At 40.7% G+C, this 20,657-nt stretch overlaps 1 protein-coding gene and 1 long non-coding RNA gene across 2 annotated transcripts; both read right to left on the bottom strand.

Moving 5' to 3' along the window:
* Positions 1-316: 316 nt before the first annotated feature.
* On the bottom strand, positions 317-2,571 carry LOC145551507 (uncharacterized). The gene is made up of 2 exons (XR_014087373.1): positions 2,187-2,571; positions 317-683 (listed from the first exon to the last, which is right to left on the bottom strand). It is a non-coding gene; the product is annotated as an uncharacterized LOC145551507 (long non-coding RNA).
* Positions 2,572-12,907: 10,336 nt separating this feature from the next.
* Positions 12,908-17,490, bottom strand: inab (internexin neuronal intermediate filament protein, alpha b). Its single transcript, XM_081606608.1, has 3 exons — positions 16,224-17,490; positions 15,321-15,445; positions 12,908-15,201 (listed from the first exon to the last, which is right to left on the bottom strand). The coding sequence occupies exons 1-3, from the start codon at positions 17,259-17,261 to the stop codon at positions 14,925-14,927; spliced, it is 1,440 nt and encodes a 479-aa protein (XP_081462734.1). The 5' UTR covers positions 17,262-17,490; the 3' UTR covers positions 12,908-14,924.
* Between the last annotated feature and the right edge of the window lie 3,167 nt (positions 17,491-20,657).

The following is a 20,657-nucleotide window of genomic DNA, read 5'->3' as shown; positions in this document are numbered from 1 at the left end:
TCAGCCAGGAAATCAGAAAAGTCATTTATAAAGTTTTTGTTGTATGGTTGTACTAGACCGCTGCACACAGCACAGTGTGAGAGCTGCTGAGTTCAAATAGGCTGATCTCAAAGCTACTACACGAGGCCAGAGGCAACTGTTTAGAAGTAAAACTGCTTTTAAAAACAGTCACTATACCTCCACCGGACCCTGACATCCTTGGAGCATTAAAATAGCTGCAGTTCTGCGGTACATGTTCATTAAAAATGCTGGAGTCACCAAACCACTTGTCCATGATTCTGTTAATAAAACATCCAATCAATAAGAGGAAAAGAAATCCCTAATGACAAAAGTTTTATTTGTCAGCGACATGGCATTTACCAAACTGATCCTGGCAGAAATTGGCGGGTCTACACCATCAGGTGGCGTCCGGTGCTCCCGGCAAAGAGGCCACAGGTTGCTAGGATTCACCCTGCGTCTACAGGGCCGAGGAGCGCAGGGACCTGTGGTAGTGCCTGTGGTCATCGGGGCCCTCGGGCAGTCACCCCCAAACTGGAGCAGTGGCTAAAACAGATCCCAGGAACAGCATCAGACATCTCAGTCCGGAAATGTCAGGTTCTAGGCACAGCCAAGATACTGCGCAGAACCCTCAAGCTCCTAAGCCTCTGGTAGAGGACCCTAGCTCAGCGGATGCAAGAGTCCACCTGCGGAAGGGTGAGAAGGGAATTTATATAAATATGAATAAATATATATACACATTGTCTGAGTATCTCCAAGTAGGTTTGATTTTAACTAGTGTTTCACCTAGCAGTAAACTACATTATTTTTTTCTTATGTGCACAACTATCAAACATTTCCCAAATACAATGTGACCCCAACACTGAAACTGTGAGTTTCTGTAACAGTATATGTTGAGTAACTGAGGGAAATAACATGAACATACAATATTTAGGGCTCTCTAACAAGCACCATGATGTGCAGAAGTGCTCACATCCCATAACTATTTCTAGCATTTGCAATGCTGCAGCCACAAGTTCCAAGATATTTTACAACAAAGATGATTACTTCAGATCAATACAAAGTGCTGCATAAATGTAAAGTGTAAGGAAAATAATTTGCAAACTTTCTACCTTTCTGATAACATTTTAAAACTTAGAAATCTGACTCGTTATCAAATTTCTGGGCCTCGTCAGAGAAGTTAGGAACAGGAAATTTAACAAGGCAAGTGATATCAGATCTGAACCTGTCCGAACAATATCAGATGATACATAGGGTGCTCACAGAAAGGAACATTTTAAGGCTGCTTGTAAAGCAGGTGTTTCTGTTTTTTAATAGAATTCCTTTAACTCAAGAGTTAAAGCCAGTTCTTAGGAGTTTAAGATAAATGGTGTTGTTTTCTCATTTCTGCCTTTGCAATGATTCTGCTTAAACATCTCTTTCTATAAATATTTCTGTCTTTGTTCTGTAGCCTATACTTGGTATCACAAAACATTAGGCAATATCAAGAACGAATAATGGTAATATTAGCCTAAATGCAGCCAGTGGCATGTGGGCTATAACTAGCATGTTGTCTTACATTGACTTCCTCCATTCAGTGTAACATGGTTAATAAATAAAATAGCTAAAAAGCTTATTTTAGGAAAAAGCCTACTTTTAATGTGGGCAATAGTTACATTAGAAATGTTTGTGCTCTGCTTTTTGATTTTTACTTTTGAAAAAGTAAAAATCTGAAGTTCACTTCATGGCTCTTGGTTACCAGTAAACACACTCATCTCTTAGCAACAGATTAGCAGCAAAAATTGTTATTGTTCAAAAAACATAGGATTTCTTCTGCGGTCTCAGACGTTTACTTTATGGAACTTTGTGGAGCTTGGTTACCAGAAAACGCGATCATCTCTAAGCAACAGATTAACAGCGTAGCAACAAAAAGTCTTATTGATAAAAAAATATAATGTTTCTCCCGCTCTTTTGAAATAACACTTATTTTACACTAACAAGAATTGTGCAGTTGGTGAATTTTGCAGAAAAGTTATTTTTTTGTCATTAGCGGCTAGTAGGCTATACTAAACACACATTCAACTCAAAAGTAAAAATCTCGATTTATACTTCGTGGCAGTTCGTTACCAGAAAAAAACCCGCTTATCTCTTAAAACCAAATTAATAACAAGTAGTTTATAAAACAAAAGCTCTTTCGAAATAACGCTTACCTGATTAGATACAAGACATCTACCGTTGGCAAATTACGCTAAAGTAAATATCTGAAGTTCACTTCGTGACTCTTGGTTACCAGTAAACACACTCATCTCTTAGCAACAGATTAGCAGCAAAAATTGTTATTGTTCAAAAAAACATAGGATTTCTTCTGCGGTCTCAGACGTTTACTTTATGGAACTTTGTGGAACTTGGTTACCAGAAAACGCGATCATCTCTAAGCAACAGATTAACAGCGTAGCAACAAAAATTCTTATTGATAAAAAAATATAATGTTTCTCCAGCTCTTTTGAAATACCACTTATTTTACACTACCAAGAATTGTGCAGTTGGTCAATTTTGCAGAAAAGTACTTTTTTTTGTCATTAATGGCAAATAGGCTATATTAAACACACATTAAACACAAAAGTAAAAATCTCGATTTATACTTCGTGACAGTTCGTTACCAGAAAAACCCCCGCTTATCTCTTAAAACCAAATTAATAACAAGTAGTTTATAAAACAAAAGCTCTTTCGAAATAACGCTTACCTGATTAGATACAAGACATTTACCGTTGGCAAATTACGCTAAAGTAAATATCTGAAGTTCACTTCGTGACTCTTGGTTACCAGTAAACACACTCATCTCTTAGCAACAGATTAGCAGCAAAAATTGTTATTGTTCAAAAAACATAGGATTTCTTCTGCGCTCTCAGACGTTTACTTTATGGAACTTTGTGGAACTTGGTTACCAGAAAACGCGATCATCTCTAAGCAACAGATTAACAGCGTAGCAACAAAAAGTCTTATTGATAAAAAAATATAATGTTTCTCCCGCTCTTTTGAAATACAACTAACAAGAATTGTGCAGTTGGTGAATTTTGCAGAAAAGTTTTTTTGTCATTAGCGGCTAGTAGGCTATACTAAACACACATTCAACTCAAAAGTAAAAATCTCGATTTATACTTCGTGACAGTTCGTTACCAGAAAAAAACCCGCTTATCTCTTAAAACCAAATTAATAACAAGTAGTTTATAAAACAAAAGCTCTTTCGAAATAACGCTTACCTGATTAGATACAAGACATTTACCGTTGGCAAATTACGCTAAAGTAAATATCTGAAGTTCACTTCGTGACTCTTGGTTACCAGTAAACACACTCATCTCTTAGCAACAGATTATAGCAGCAAAAATTGTTATTGTTCAAAAAAACATAGGATTTCTTCTGCTCTCACAATGTGTGAGTTAACTGATTATAAACTGTACCAGCCCCAAGGTTTATAGTTAAGGTTTACATTGGAGCCGCCTGGGAGAGCGGCGCGCGTGATCCGCACCGAGTTGCAAAGATCCAGAGATGCACGAGGCGCTGCGACACGCTGCGCATGCAGCGGCGTCAGCTCGTGCCGCTGCGTGTCCGCTTCAACGCGCACAATGAACCGAGCTCCGTGCTCATGATAAATTAAAACAAATTCAATAATTTCCATTGGCATGATTTATCACTTCTCTTTTTATTTCTCTTTCTTTCTACAAAAAACTGTATGATAAAAAGCTTTCTGGTTGGTGCTTTGGTCTCAGCTAAACCTTTTTTTGAAGGAAATTTTTATTTACAAAGACTTCAAAATTCATTTTATTTGTCGTTTTGTTTATTTATTTTGGATATTTGAAATGCCTTCCAGTTGCTGTGTTAAATGTTCATTATAATTTTAAGTTTACTGATCTTTCAGATTGTGTTCTTGCATTATAATTTTCCCATTAACATTTATTACTTAAAAATGGTCTAAAAACAACAATAATATTGTTTATCAAAAATCAAAATTTGTTATTGTGACAGGTCTACACACATATGATATATAGTGTATTGCCATAGGCATAGTTACTTTGAAAGAGTAATTTGATCACTGAATGAAAAATTCATCCATCAGGTAGAAAATGTGCATCTCTTTTCCCTCCATCGTTTACGTTTGTGTCGCTGGTGTTACATATGAAACCTATCTCCCCAAGGAAAAAAGAAGAAAGCAACAATGTGTTTTCTAAAAATAATCACAAATACTTAATTTGGATACTAATTTTAATCTGATTATTGGATTGTAAATAGTAACACGTTAGATTACTCGTTACAAGGGGTCAGATTAGAGTAACACGCTGATGACACCATTGTTTGACATTTTTGCTCAAGCTATTTGCGGATCTTTCAAGTTTTCGATATGTGTCCGCCCCCCCCCCATGATAAACTTGTTCCTACGCCCTTGGCTACAACAACCACACACAGGAAGAAACACGGCGTCGCGTCAGGCGGCAGGATGTTTGTCCTTATCTACATCGCCGTGTTGGGTAAATATTTTAACAGTTCAGCAGTCAGGCACAATGTCTGATTGAGTCTTCAGCCTCAAGTCCCACAGGCAATCTGAAATACACTCATGTCAAGCTAATGGAAAGCTTTTGGTGTTTTCCAGCCGATCAATAGCTGTTTATGTGCGAATGGTGACACACTATATCAGCCTGCAGGCAGACTGCCAGGAGGTATGGAATGACTGTAGTCAGCACTTTGGGAGATGGGTGAGCAGGGCAAGCACACACACACTCACACGCACACACACACACACACACACACACACACACACACACACGCACGCACGCACGCACGCACACACACACACACACACAATCGCGCTTCATGCTATAGGAGCTGCATTGAGTGTTTGCGGTGCTGATGAAGGGCAGAAAATGAGGTGGAGCAAACGCAGAGGGTGTTCAGTGGTTTATGGATTGAAACTATCTCGGATCTGCAAACTGCAGCACTTCACGGCTCAGACAGACAAGGAGAAGAGGAATGCAGCGATGTGTTCTGGAAAGCCAATAAAGTTTCTTCTGCTTTGAAGAAGAAGTGGACGTGCATGACTCATGACTCTAGGAAATGAGACGTGCTCACTTTAAGCATGACTCGAGGTTCTTGCAGAGCTGAGTAGTAACCAGATGCATTAAAAGTTCATTAAAAGTGCCAACTTTGCATGAAATAATGACAATTCAATGCAAAGTTGGCACTTTCAATGCAACTTTCAGAGCAACTTTGCATTAAAAGTATCATTATTTACCGAATGACACTTCATGACAACTGACATAAACATTCATAAAGGCTCCTTTATGTTCATGACAAGTGTTATGTCATGTTTATGACAGTGTCACGTCAGTCTTATGCACACCCCTTCAAATAAAGTGTTACTGAAAATATTTGTTTTGAGCCATCTGTTTGAAACATTCTCTTTATTTTAGGCATACTTTATAAGTTTACATTAAATAGAGCTCCTGGGATCCCTTAGTTATTCTTCAAGATGGGGAAGACAAGAGAACATGCTGTCCAGTTAATGCAGATGTGTGCTGATTGTCATGATTGGCAGTTGGTGAGGTGAGGAAATACGCAGGCAGACCCAGGTTGAAGTGATGATGAAGATTTTTAATGAAAAATCCACAGGAACAACAGGCAGCAAGACGTTACACAACGAGGATCTGACAATAGACAAAGATACCAGATGGGACTAAATACACTGGGAGGGTAATCAAAGAAACGAGACACAGCTGGGAACAATCAGGACAGCACAGAGACTCAGGGGAAAACAGGACACAGAAAACCCCAAAATAACACACAGAAAAACACAGATCACTACACTGATTTTCAAGAAATCTTTGAAAACTTAGAAGAGTAAGAAAATGCTGCTGCAATAAAAAAATATATACAGTATATATACAGTTTCTGTAAACAAACTCAGCTGTCAGATTTGTGTTAATGCTGCTTTTTCATTTTATTTCCTAAAATTTTGGACAGTCACAAGTAACTTTATAATAACAGAGACATACACAGAATACAGATGAACACTAGAGGTGATCTTTTTGCTCCCATTTCCAAAAGCCTAAAACTTATCTCTGCAAATCATTTTGGGTCGAACAATCATTGTGACAAATCACAATGATGATTTGTCACAATTTTACTGTAAAAACTTTCAGCCTGCTGGACAGGAAATTGCTTTTGATTCTCCCCATTTGTCAAAAGGACATGTTCAAACATGGCTGACTTTCATGCCTTGAACTCTGAATACACTTTGCATTTTGAGGAGATGCTAATAGAGCAGGCAAAACATTGCAACAGACTCAGGTCTGAATGTTTCCCCTGAAGCAGTTGCTTCAATTTTTGTAAAGAATGCAATGCAGTCACCGCTGTGGTTTCTTCGTTCTGTTTTTTTGTTGTTGTTGTTTGTTTGCTTTGTTTTGATTTTCTTCTCTTTCTGTAGTTGCAGAAGAAGACATCCATGTGTTCTCTACTGTTCTCTTTATCCTCCCTCCTCTTCTCAACCCTTATCTCTTCCATGTTCATTTCACATTTAAATAAACCCAAAACAATCTCTAGAAACCTCAGTTCTAATTTCCGTTCATCTCTATTTTGTCCCAAGAGCTTAAGCACAACAGATGAGTGGGATGGTCAGTTAAAGGTTCGCTTCCAGGAGGAAATAAACTTTCTCTCACCTCTTTTCAGAGCATCCGCCTACAAGCTGCTGCTGGTGGTGCAGGAGGGTGGACCGCGCTCTCCCTCCTCCCCCGCCTCACTGGCCGTGCCCCAGTCGCCCCCACACAGCTGTCCTGTGCACGTCTGGATGTTTGAAGACTCTGTGGCACACAGGAGCATCTGTCAATAAGGTGGTCTCTGGGGGCAGTTAATCTTCACTCCTTCAACCTGCATAGCTCAGCTGGGGGAGGAAAGTGTCCTTCTGTGTCCTTTCTCAGCTTGAACAGACTCTGCTTCCGCACATTAATAAAGAAACATTGATGTCGTGGGCAGATTAGCGTTTACGTATATTAGAGGGGGAAAAACAAGGTGAGAGGAGACAGATTTTGTGGGACGATGCCTCCAATTTACGTTTTTCAGCTCACATTAAACAACAGCCGTCTATTCGGTTTGTCATCAGTTTGTTTCAATAGCCTCGTGTACGACGTGCATTGATTTTCCCAGTTTACTCCCACAGCTGAGACACATGCAGACCAGGTTTATTGAGGACTCCAAATTGATCTTATGATGGAGTACGTTGGTGGATGTTGCTTGTATTTGTGTTGGCTGTGTGACGGACTGACGATCAATCTGTTGTGTACTCTGCCCTCTTGCCAAGCGACAGCTGGGACGGGCTTCAGCCCATCCTGCATCCACAAAGAGTTGTGGATATAGAGCAGCAGAAGAAAATGACTGCAATAAACACATTTCTTAGTGAACCGCACTGTGACGTACATAACTACTCTGTGGTGTAAATAACTGAACATGGTGATATTAGTGGCATACATGTAAATAAAGACTGGGATTTTTGGTGCTACTGGTGCTGGCAGTGAAACAGATTTTGGATTGATAAAGAAAGTTCTGGAAAGAACTGAAATGAATTCTCCTGAAAATTGATGGAGAATACTTAAAAGTGTTTAATTTTGCCAAAAGGAGTTGGAAATTATTAAAAATAAGCCAGGAATCAAGTAAGAATGTTTCCAAATTTAAGTTGTTTTTTGTGCAATCACACCTCTACCCAAAATAGTGCCAGTCGAGTCTGTCTATTTTGTGTTCTGCAAGTAAAAAAGGGTTTTATAACCTGGTACGTAAAAGCAAAAACATGATTTTAAAACTGACATCTTGTAAAGAATCAGTGAAATATTTAATTGCAGATGCTAATGTTTTTATTTTGTGAGTTAGGGATGAACCAGGGCAATCTGGTGTAGGTAATTGAAGTGCAAAACCCACAACAAAACTGCAGACGGGCTGTAAAAAGACAACATTTAGCTCCATGAGCATAAAGCTGTGACTTCACAGGAAAAACTCATGTTTCACAGTTATTAATGGCTTTAATAATGTTACCAACATTCATATCCTCTGGGATCGAAGATTAATGATTGAAACTCATCTGACCTGTTGGTTTTCTTACCTGATCAACTCCAGCGGAAATTAACTTTCACAGATCTGACCACGACATGCAGAGATGAATGCACCATCCTGATTTGTTGACTTGGAACGTGCTGTGATGTTTTGGGATTGGATTACGGAGAATTTCTGAAGGCAACAGAATTTTATGACAAACGAATAGAGTGTCAAACTATTTGTTTCCAAACTGTGACATTTACCAGTCGATCATAATGTTATGCTTTGTTACGGGGTCTGTGACTGCTCTGCAAAACTTCACAATAAGTTTGAGTTGGAAGATGCCAATGAGTTTTACTCTATTACACTGATAATAATGCTATGATTAAGCAGAAACCTCTAAAGTCGGTGCGACGCGTCACTGTGACTCTGAAACTCTGATCTTCTGATCAGTAGTTGCTCCTTTTTTACTCGCTGCTGTTATCGCTGCTCTTACTAATCACTTAAATATTCAGAAGCCTGTTACCAAGTTCTTCTCTGGATCATCTATAGTGTACTTTTAAAGTTGTGTTAAGCCTTCTGCCTCAAACTGCTGCGTCATGTGCAAACTGGATGTTGAATAACTCCCAGAAAGGTCTCAGCTCTTCCATTATACATGAAGCAGCAGCAGCACAACCCTCTAACTTAGGAACTATATTTCAGGCCATACCGGTACAGTGTGGTTCTATGAAGACATCCATTAGATTTGACAGCTTCTATATTAAGGCAAAGTAGATTTAAACCATTCACAGTTGAAATATGTCTAAGTTTCCTTGCTCGTCGTGGAGTGCGCAGTTATCATACCACGACTTGAAATTAGGCAGATTTAGAAAGCAAAGTGTCAGTAAAATGTGACGATTAGTCCAGGTTTAATTTCAAGTCATCTGTATTGAACCTTTTAGATGCAAACTTCAGCTGCTGTACGGACGCAGCCCCTGTGGGTGAAGCTTGTTTTGCAGCACCGCTGCGTCCTCCCAGGCCTCCAGAATAACAAGTCTCAGCTGAATACGGAGCCTGCGACACTTTGGTATGTCACGGACTGCTCCAACTCAGAAAGTGATGCCAAGATGGTTTAATGTCAAAAGCTAATTCACTACGTCCTACATTAGCTAAACTTTACTGCAAAACAGAAAGAGAAAAGCATTTTTCAATGATTAAGCTACATCTAAAGGTGATTGTTGCAAGAGCGGCCTTTTAGCACGTTGGAGGATGTATTCTAGAAAGTATCCTGCAGACGATTGAAATGTCTGAACGAGAAACGGATTTTTTCTTTCATGGGATTTTTCTCCGAGGATCACAGTTCATCTGATCCGTCAGGGGGCCTTCCTTCTTTCCAGCGTTTGATCCAGACAGCTAAACCTAAAAACACATGCTATGCCTCCAACATTTAGTGTCTAATTTGTATTTTATCATCGTTTGTTTTAAGGAGGATGTCATTAATCACATTCCTATCTCACCTCAGAAACTGTGTTTGACTATTATTATATTCATTCCTTTATAACCTGCTACCTGTGCAGTGCCAAATGTTGGTCAACAGACAATACCAAGGGTCTTCTCTTTAGTTTAGAGAAGTCTTCAGAAATATCTCCAAATGTAAATGTGCAACATATTTCTATTTCAGGTTGCTTGACTGTTTCATCTCCGACTAAGTTTAAAGAAAATAAAAGAAAGAAAATAATCACAATTCCTCTGTGTGACTAAAAGACAATTAACATTTCCCCCTGTGTGAAATATTTGCCCCTTATAAAATTCATTGAAAACCTTTGAGGAATAATCACTGGGCCACCCGCTCCATTTTCTGATAAGCAGGATGTGGCAGAAATGTAATTATGTTTCTCAAGTTGAACACCCTCAGTGGCACAGAAGGAGGTCAGGACTGAAGGATGTGCCCTTCCCCTTTGTTCAGGGACAAAGACCCTCCTTTCCTCCGTCTTTATGTCTGTCTGGGTGGCTCAGCTGGCAGTTACTCTATTATTAGCTCCAAGTTTTATGTATAAAAAAAGGAAAAGATGGCGCTGATGTCATGGTTTACACACAATGGCCCTACCTCGAAATGATTCAGCACCTTTCCCCTCATCCAGAAAACAGCTTGAACCGGGCAATTTTACAAATAAGGTTCAAGATTTAAAAATAAAATGTTTTCTTTCAGTTTTTCCTCAAGTTATTTTAAGCCCTTAATGACTCTGGCGTTTAGCCACGTTAGTCAGAGATCCACTAGCCAAAATAAGGTAAATTCATCTCTTCGGTTTAGATTTTGTTGTTTTTTTGTTTTTGTGTTTGATCCAGGTTCTGTGTCAGTGTACACAGCTCAGTTTTCACTCAGATCTGTCTCGACACTGTGTGTCTCTGGGATAAATCCCTCCCTGAGGTGGCTGCTGCTCAGCAACAGAATCTATGGCAACGTTACCCACCAATTAACTCTTTGCTACCTGGTAGAAATAAAGCTGAGATGCATCTTTAAATATCTGAAATGTATTCCATCTCGATGTAATGACAGAAATTGTTGGGATTCTTTTTTTTTTTTTTTTACATGGAAGGACATCTCACCAACCAGCTGGTTTGATTTCAAGGAAGGTTTCAATTGTCAGTCCAGTTATGTGGACAAAAATATTGCAAATTCATAGTCAATCTGTTCCTCACCGAAGCTCGTCTCTACTAACGTTAAAGTTAGGTGCAGACAAAATTATCATCTCACAGAACATAAAGCATTCTCCTCACTTGCAGTTATTTCTTCAAGGTTGTAGCTGGAAGGACATAAAAAAAATAGATGGACATTTACTGTGGTGGATATCTACAGACTGAAAGATCAAAAATATTCTAGATGTCCAGGAGGAAACGTATATTTACACTTTTTGTTTGTGTTCTGTCATCAGAAACATGCCGAACCTTGAGACAGACTGGCTACCAAAGGAGAGTAAGTGGCAGCAGCGTTAGCTCTAAGGACGGAAAGAAGAAGCTGCATTTAACGCAGATTCACCGAAAATGATGCAATAAGAACTTGAAAAAACTTTGCCTCGTCCAAAACGTCTCAGGGTGTCCAACTCGGATCCTAAATAACTGGTGTCCTGCCTGATAGATAATTTACCTCCTCAGTTGTGTTTAGCATCAGCCTGCTAATGATCTTTACATTTGATTCTGGTATGCTGGACTAGGGGAGTTCTTGAGGATTTGAGTTGCACACCCCTGAATCAAATGTTGAGGCCAGAATTTGGTGCAAGTTTGCTTTTAGTTTTTGTGGAATAAACTGGGGAACATCCAGAGTTGCAGTAGAATCTACATGAATTGAACTGAAGAGGGTTTTAATTTGACGTTTTAATCAGCATGGAGGAGGATGAACCCTTCGACAGCTCACAAGGGCTTTTTGTGCTTATGAAGTGAGGGTCAAATGGCCCGAAGTGCAGCCGAGAGCAGCTTTTTTTTCAGGTTTGACGAGATACTGAAGGATTTTGTTTAATATCAGCCCCGTTATGGGTCCCCACATCCCACCCTCCACTCGGCAGCACTGCAGTGGTATAAATCTTTGAAGAACTGCAATCTGCGTCACGGGCAAACACGTAAATCTGTCCCACCCAGCTGAAAGAGGAAAGAAGGCCTGATCTGTGAAGATGGAGATGTTGAGGTTTGGGAGAGAAAAGATTTTAGTGTACAGGTCAACGCGGCAAATTGGAGCAAGTTATCCATCACATTTATAAAAATCCATCTGTGCAAAGGGCCCCACAGACAAAAGAATACAAGAAATGTCTTGAAGATTGCAATATTCATTTTGCGGGGATGAGGAATCAGGTCAGGGTTAATAGGAGGATTAAAAATATATCAAAAATGTAGCCAGAGCTAAAATGGAGTGGCCCAGTCAAAGTCCAAACCTAAATCCAATCGAGAATCTGCGATGAGACTCGAAAATTAATGTTCATTGGATGCTGTCCATCCGGTGTACCGAACCTTCCACCTGTAAATATGCAAAACTGGCAGAGACAGACCCTGAAAACACTGCGGCTGTGACTGTAGTGAAGGTGGATGTACAAAACACGGACTCTGAGGAGAGGAGAGGAGAGCCAAAAACCGCCTGCCGTTCTTCACTTCACTGAAATCTGATATTTTAATGTGGCAAAATGAGAAAAAGTTTTGGGGTATGAATCCATTTGACGTGTTATGTGGCGTCTTTAAAAGATCTTTTAAACCACTTTAACCCTTTTATGTATGAATTATGATTCTTTGTGTCAGGATTTTTTTCCAATTTTATTTTTATTTTCTTAAGGCATAAAAAAAATAGGAAAATATTTTTGCAAAAAAAAAATAAATATTTTTTTTAGGTGATCAATTGTAATTTTCTCCAAATACAAAGTTGTTATTTGAAAAATACATCAGTAGTATTGTTCTTTAGGGGTTATCTGATGTCACAATGTTTTTTTTTTTACCTGCAAGACTCGTCTACAGTAGAAGGGACCTGGTCCTGTTTTGTCTGTCGGCAATATTGGATTTAACAAGAATAATTTCTTGCAATTGCAGCTGATGGCCAGTAGTTGATGGTGTATTTTATGATGCATTAGTGTCCACTTCAGTGGCCTGTGTGCATTTATAACATAAAAATCCACAAGAAGCACAAGAAAATGGCTTTTAGACAGCTGTCCACTGTAGTGACCGCATGAAAGGGTTAAATCATCTCAGCTGTTTTTTAAAATACAAGTGTTCATTACTTTGAGGATATCAATGATTAAAGAATATAAAGATGCAAAACTGTTATTTAAAGCATAAAAATATGCTCAAAATGTTTAGATTGTCCAGCACACAGTCAGAGACACAATGAAACCATATGCAGCCTTGGTCAGGTCAAGTCTTTATTGATATGGTGTCATACGGCAATACATATATAGTAGTCACGGTAAAGAGAAAAGCATGTCAACTACATTCAATCCCTATGCTTTAGAAGTAATGGTAACTCTAATAAACACTACTGAAGATACGACGGAAGATGAAAACACCCCGCAGGACTGAAATATACACACTGAACATGGAACCAGAAGCTGCTGGTGTTTTAAGGCGTTTCACATTCTACAGTATTTCTTCTACAATATAGTTCAATATTGACAGCTGAGTATGGATTGGTGACATATTGTACTGGTTTTGTTTTTGTTTTTTTCCTTTTGAGAAAAATGTGCATTTAGAAAAGTTTGGCAGTGCCGCAGTTGTGGTGACATTTGTTTGTTGTTGTTTTTTTTTCTTTTTTGGTTTTTAGTGTAAGGCTTTGCAACCATGAGCCGTTCATCCATTGTCAAAGCGCGCATTACGTAAACGGCGACGGCGTTCAATAAAACCAAAACGCCCTGACGTCGAGGTCTGTCGCCCCCCCCTGTTCCGGTCATGTTAGGCCACTGTGCAAGAAGCACATGTATACAGTACTAAGATACTCGTCACAAGCTTCAGGTAAACACAACCAAAAACCAGAGCAGCTAGCTGTACAATCAGCAGTTTCTTTGCTTCTACTTGTGAAGAAGTGAGTGCAGTTCATCACGGCGTTGACCGCCGCGACCTGGAGTGAGGCAGTGCACAAGCAGGAATTAATAAAAAGTAAATAAGCTACAAGTCCTATAGTTACTCTAAGAGTGAAGTAGTTTCTACAACAGACATTTGATCCAGTCATGGCCACAGTTATTAAGAAGCGAGGTCGAGTTGTTTCTGTGATCCAGCAGGTTTTCGTTTAGCTCCGCGGGGTCTTCGGGTTTCATCGATGTGATTGTGGGGTTCACGGAGCATGGGTCTTAAACTATCTGTGTATATGATAAATCACACCCAGAGACATGAAACAAACAGAATCTCATGCGTTTTTGTGCTGAAGTATAATGTATGATCCCAAGTATATACTCAACCAGACTGAAAAAACACTATTCATTCGTTTTATATCAGTTACAAATTGGATTCATGTTTGTAAAAATGTATTCTCCCCTTGCATCCTCGGTAGAACATTGTGCAAATAGTTACTCATTCCAAGCTTAGGCGATTCATTTCTACTCAAGTGCTTTCAAAGACGACCCTTTTCGGTATATTCACATTATCGGCCGAGATCGGAGGCCTAGAGGTGCATCTTAAGGACGATGAAAGCGGTGCTTACCTTTCATGCTCAAACGACGCCAAGTCGAATGAGATGAACAATCAGCCAAGCGTGGCACACCACATGCAAATAAAGCTCAAGTAATACATTTTCAGAAACTGCTCGCTTCAAGTCTCAGCTTCATTAAAATAGCAACGCTGTGACATAGGAACATTGTTGATGAATTAAAAGGAAATCATCGCCCCTTTCTCTGGTCGTCTACTGGTATTAGAAGAAAACAGAATAGCTCAACTAGAAGCCATGGGTTTATATGATGTTGGACCGTTTTGCTATGTAAGGTTTCTTCCTGAAATTGTCAGTGATAAAAGCACAACACCAGCTGAAATGTTTCCAACCTATTTCTTTTGTGTGTGTGTGTGTGTGTGTGTGTGTGTGTGTGTGTGTGTGTGTGTGTGTGTGTGTGTGTGTGTGTGTGTGTGTGTGTGTGTGTGTGTGTGTTATTGTGCATCCTAACAGACAAATGCATATCCCTCAATATGTGTTGAGATTACATCACAGCTTGAGGTAAAAATTTGCTCACTGTGTCTCTCCTACAAGATGACTGGTGATGAAGACTGCTACCAAAGTGCCTGCGCTTGTTCAGCCATGACTTTTGTCGCAATAAAGTGATTGCTTCTGTGGAGTTATGACGGATTTGAATAAGAATAAACAGACGGGAGACGAAAAGAGGCGTGTGTTTGCGCGGGACAGAGCGAAGGTTTAGTGGTTTCAGACCCAGGCTTAGAGGAGGTTTCTAGTTTTTCTGATTGGTAGGGATGTCTTCTTGCTGCTTTTCCATCTTCTTGGTTGTCACCACGGTCTCCTCGTAGACTTCGCGCTGGGACACCTTCCCGGTGGGCTTGCTCTGCGGCTGCTGCTCCTCCTCCTTGCCCTCCTTCTTGGAGGTCTTGCCAGAGCTGGAGTAGATGCGGGTCTGGTAGCTGTAGCCCTGCCCGACACCGGCGCTTATAGAGGGGTTGGGGTAGGCGATGCCTGTTCCGATGCGGGTCTCCTCCCCTTCCAGGAGTTTCCTGCAGAGAGGGAGACACGCAGACAGCAGGGTTTAGAGACAACACACAATGAAGCACTAAGCCGTGAAGAAGAATCGTGTGTTTCGTTTTCTGTGAGGTGCCAGCGTGACCGATCATACCTGTATGCAGCGATTTCTATATCCAGAGCCATCTTGACATTCAGCAGGTCCTGGTATTCCCTCAGATGTCGAGCCATCTCACTCTTGGTGGTCCTCAGCTCATTTTCCAGCTCTGCCATGCTTTCCTAAGCAGGATTAATAGATCAGAGCTCTGGGTTAATAATAATTTGCAACCGCAATACTTTGACTCTAAAGCAGGGACGGGTATTCCTTTGTATGCCAATTGTGTTGTTCCATATACTTTTCTTGGTTAAATAAATAAATGTCTTATATTTCTGACATATTCTGAAACATTTGAGGATTTTTTTCCCTCTTTTTTAGTTTATATTTCTGATGAAAACTGATAGGAGTGATTGAAATGACTGTAAATTCGGGTAGATGGTGTGTATTCAGTGGGCGTTGTCGGATGCAGGGGAGTGTGTTTCTCTCTGGGGAGTGTTTCAGCACCAAGGACAGAGCAACTGCAGCTCATCCGCACCGCGACTTTTATGGTTCTCCACAGGAAAAACAATGCAAATGCTCGATAAATAAATACAACTGGAATAAAAAATAATAATAATAATCTAACAAATTAGCAGAGAAAAAATACTGAAAATATATATTCTTTTTAAAGTAGTTTTAATCATTGTGGCTTTTCTTTTATTCGGTTTTCATTCTTTTTTTTAGTTTGTTTATTTTAGTAATTCTGTTTTTAACGTTTATTTTCTCTTCTTGTGCGTCTATTTGCTGTCACTGCCTGCTGCTTTGCTGCTGCTGCACAGAAAGGTCCCCATTGTGAGACAATACAGAATATTCCTACTCTGTTCTATAAATATGTAACTGATCACTCAGATGAAACCCGTTCGTCAATTTTCATCTTCTTGCGTTAATAAACAAACACTTACATAAATAAGCTGGAGTTACCTGGTAGCTGTTGATCTCCATGCTGTGCCTGTCCTCCATCTCCCGCAGCTGCTTCTCCAGAGACTCGGTGGTCCCCCTCAGGCTCTCTATCTCGATGGTCTTGGACTGCAGCTGCCTCCGGAACTCGTTCGCCTCCTCCCTGCTGGCTCGGATGGCGTCGGTGCTCCGGCTGGCCTGCTCCGTCAGGTCGGCGAACTTGCTCTTGTACCACTCCTCGGCCGACTGCAGGTTCTTGGACGCCATGGACTCGTACTGGCTGCGGATCTCCTTGAGGGCGGAGGTGAGGTCCGGCTTGGCCACCTCCATCTCCACGGACACCTGCGCGGCCTGGATCATGTCCGTCAGCTCGGCCACCTCCTCCTCGTGCACCTTCCGCAGGAAGTTGATCTCGTCCAGGAGGGACTCGATTTTCTTCTCCAGGTCCAGGCGCACCATGGTGGCGTCGTCCACGTCCTTCTTGAACGCCTTGAGGGTGGCCTCCGCCTCCTCCCGGGCGCGGAACTCCTCCTCGTACTTCCCCCTGAGTTTCTGCAGGTCGTCGTCGATGCTGTCCCTCTCTATCACCAGCTGGGACTTCTCTCCGTTCAGCTCCTCCAGCTGGGAGCGCAGCTCTCGGATCTCCTGCTGGTAGAGCTCCGCCAGGCGGGATGGCTCTGCCTGCCGCTGGCGCAGCGCCACCAGCTCGGTCTCCAGCACTTTGTTGTGCTGCTCCAAGTTGCGCACCTTCTCGATGAACATGGCAAAGCGGTCATTGAGACCCTGCATTTGCTCCTTCTCGTTGGTGCGGATGATCTTGAACTCATTGTTGAGGATGCTGCTCTGGGTCAGGTCGAAGGCCTCCAGCGGAGCGGAGAAGGAGCGAGTCGACTTTCTGCTGTAGGAGCCCACGGAGGAGATGCTGGTGCGGGACAGGGAGGAGGAGCGGTAGCCTCCTCCGCGGGAGGACACGCGCGACGGAGAGGAGGAGAAACGGGGAGAATCCCCGAAGATCCTCCTGTAGGAGGAGGAGGAGGAGAACACATCAGATCCGTAGCTCATCTTCGCCTGCGTGGGGACACAGAGCGCGGCGGTGGGCGCGTCTCCTTTATAAAGGCGGGGTGGACCCACTCACTAATTAATGCCAGCTGGAAACATCCGGCGTTCATGCGTCACACGGTCCAGGAAAACTTCGGGATGGTGTTTAGAGAGCAGCCATATAACCAGGCAAAATCGCCAAATAAAAAATTAAAGTGACATCCTGGGCACACACGCTCCAAACAATGGATCATTGCTTTATCCATATCATTTCTCTCTCTGTAATGAAGTTGTTGTTTTTTTTAATATGCGCAAAACTGCTGTGTGCTGGGATTCATTGCCATCTGACAAAATGAAATTGGCTTAAAAAGAAGATCAAAAAGCAGCACGTCAGTTCAGTTTCACTTCAGATCAGAAATTCAAAACAGATGGAAGAAAATCCATGACCTCTATCAGTCCGGAACTGGTCACAAAGCCGAGGCTTCCGGAGACGCGTAAAAGTGGTGAATTTTCTCCAGAGTGGCTCGTCTAACTTGATGACACAAAATGTCATCTCATTTAGGAGGTTACGAAAGAGACAACATTTAAAGCATCGAGGGCTTCACTAACCGTAACTAAGGTCAGAGTTCATGAATCAAAAAACAAAAAAATAAAATAAAATGAGCAGAAAAGACGTCAGTTGAACATTGTAAAGAGGCAAACGCGTTAAGATGTTTGGATTAAGACCCAAAATATAGCATTTGATCACATTCAGCCGGTGTGCTAACAATTTAAAGTTATATTACTGCTTAAAAAAATATCAAACTTACAAAAAAGTTTATAATGCCTATAATGACTTCATGACCAGTTGTTTTTAAGTGGATGCACCGATCATGATTGTCATCCGCTTGTGTCACCTACGGAGGAGCAAAAAGGCTAATGACCATATTCCAGAGTGACCTGAACCCATTAGCACAACCCACTGAGATGAAGATTATTTTTGCCATCATTTCATCACATGCAATAGGTTTGCAAACCTTGCATTTCCAATACGATCACATTTTGTAGGAAACAAACTGTCGTAATAAATGACACAAGTTGCACCAGTAAAGTCATAATATGTAATTTATTTAAAACTATACCGTTGCTGGCCTGCAATTTGGGGTACAGACAGAAACGTCTAGTTTTAAAACGAGCTTTTGCTGCCATCTGGTGCCTGACAGTGGTACAGCACAACACAACAGAACAGCTCCTATTAAAACAAAAAGTTAGTTATGTTTGTCAAGTGTAGGGAGTGAGTGCAGCTTAGAGCTTGAAAAGCTTGCTGGGTGATGTGATGTTGCATGAACTTCCCAATAGGTGGTTGGAGGCAGGTTTTTATTTCATAAAACGTATGAAACAGTGAAAACAAAATACAGAATTAAAAGTCTATAGAAAGCAACACATGCATAAACATTTGCTTACCATGTCTCTGTAGTTCTTATGGCTTGTTACTGTTAAAATAACAAGCCATAAAAGCTATCAAAAATAGCTTTTCAACGGAATATAGCAGAGTGTTCAAATTTAAGACATTATAAGAGACTTTGAATCTGGAAGTCTTACATTTATAAAGCTCAAATTAACAGTGCGGTCTTTGCCAGCGATACTTTTCCTATACGGGTTCTTCATAGCTAAAACAAACCCAGCTTATATCGTGCACAATCTGATGTGCATGATAAAATCAATATTTAATTTGAAAAGTAATGAAGGATAATTGAGATACACAGGTTGATCTCTCACCTACTGCTTTGTTCCTCATTCTTCATTCTGTCACCATGCAGTCAGACAAGATGCAGGAGTTTTCAGCTCTTCTTCCTCCACTTGTGTCAACACGCCGCTTATCAGCTGGCTAAAAGGAGGGGATTTTCCCCCTTTTTTGTACATGAAAGTCACATTTGGAGTGGACTGCTGCAGCTTGTTCTTCGAGATGAGCCACCCAAACATGGGATGTAGACTACACCTGTTGCCCTTCTTGTGTTAAGCTGAACCATGAGACGACATCAGAAACGTCTTATTGGGTAAAAAAAATAAGACTGAAACTCACAGAGTTTGATGGTGGAATGGAGAAAATGCACAGAATCCAAGTTGCTTCATCAGGGCCAAAGTCAGCACTTATGTCTAGAAAAACATTTTAGAGCACTTTATGTCAGGTTGTTTATAGATGCTTATTTCATTTTCCACCAACACTTCAGCCCTGCCCACGCTGCCAAAAGTACTAATACCTGCTTCAATGCCAGTGGTATCACTGTAACTGATTGGCTGAAAACTCTTCACGGTATAAACTCCACAGAGAAACATGAGAACCACCAGAACCAACAACGCAGAACTGAAGGTCACTCTTTTATTGGCGCGTGGTGTAATGCACAATTCTGAGAAGCTGAATTTTAGGCTTTAAGCAGTGACCAACTAAACAAACAGAGTCGGGAGCTTAAAATACATCTGTGAATTGAATGAATCTGTTTGAGTTTCGACTGAATTTTTGATTTAAGTTAAACGTTTTTTATCATATTCTAATTTTTTGGAGCCGTACTTGTTGGAAAGACCCATAAAAAAATGTCATTTATCTCTGAATGATCATGTATTGCTTTACCCCTGATAGGCGTGAAGCTTATAAGTATGAAGAATTTTTCTAGAGTATGAACTGTGTCCGAAATAAAATTAAAAAAAAAACTAAACTAACAAGCTTGAAATGGGAGTAGCTCAAATACCAAAAACCAGTCCGTCTTGCACATATTGATCAATTCATAGTTGGAATGGAGCAATCAGCTTGAGGCAGAATACTTTCATGTTTAGTATGGGATTACTGTCAAGAATGGATGTCACTTAATCCTCTCACGGCTGCAGTCTTCTTTGTTCCCGGCACATCTTTTCTAACCAGGCTTCCTCCTTCCACTGAATTTTCTGGTAACGTGCTTGGATACAGAACTCTGTGAACCACCAACTTCTTCAGGAGTAACCTTTGTGTCTCCACCTCCCTGTGAAGGGTGTCGGTGACACAGCTAAACAAATAGAGTCAGAAGCTTAAAATACATCTGTGATTTTAATGAAACTGTTTGAGTTTCAGCTGATGACTGTCTTCCTGACAGACTGGAGAGACCGTTTAAAGGCTTAAGAAACTTTTGCAGGTTGACTAGGGTGTGACACAGCAAGTTTCCATTAACCATTCAATCAGTCAAGTGTATCTGCATAGCACATTTCAGCAACAAGACAAGTTTTACATCATAAAAACACAAAAAATTCAAAGTCATAAAATACAGCACACAGTAAACCAGTGAACGTTGCATTTTGCTCTGTGCCATTGTTATACATCAAAATGTAGGTCAGTGTTTCATTTATTATGGTTCAAATAAAACTCTAAAGAGGTGGGTTTTTACTCTATAGATTTAAAGGAACTCAGTGTTT

The sequence above is a fragment of the Poecilia reticulata genome, chromosome 1, assembly GCF_904066995.2.
Source record: "Poecilia reticulata chromosome 1, P_reticulata-male-v2, whole genome shotgun sequence".
Classification (NCBI taxonomy): Eukaryota; Metazoa; Chordata; class Actinopteri; order Cyprinodontiformes; family Poeciliidae; genus Poecilia; species Poecilia reticulata.
The sequence above is the reverse complement of the archived record's forward strand: the minus strand, read 5'-3'. Positions and strand labels throughout refer to the sequence as shown.

Bases quoted from the DNA above. Each gene is read 5' to 3' on its own strand.
- inab (XM_081606608.1), bottom strand. From the start codon at position 17,261: ATGAGCTACGGATCTGATGTGTTCTCCTCCTCCTCCTCCTACAGGAGG. The intron at 15,446-16,223 runs GTAACTCCAGCT...AATCCTGCTTAG, and splicing joins TGGAGATCAACAGCTACCAG to GAAAGCATGGCAGAGCTGGA. The intron at 15,202-15,320 runs GTATGATCGGTC...CCCTCTCTGCAG, and splicing joins ATAGAAATCGCTGCATACAG to GAAACTCCTGGAAGGGGAGG.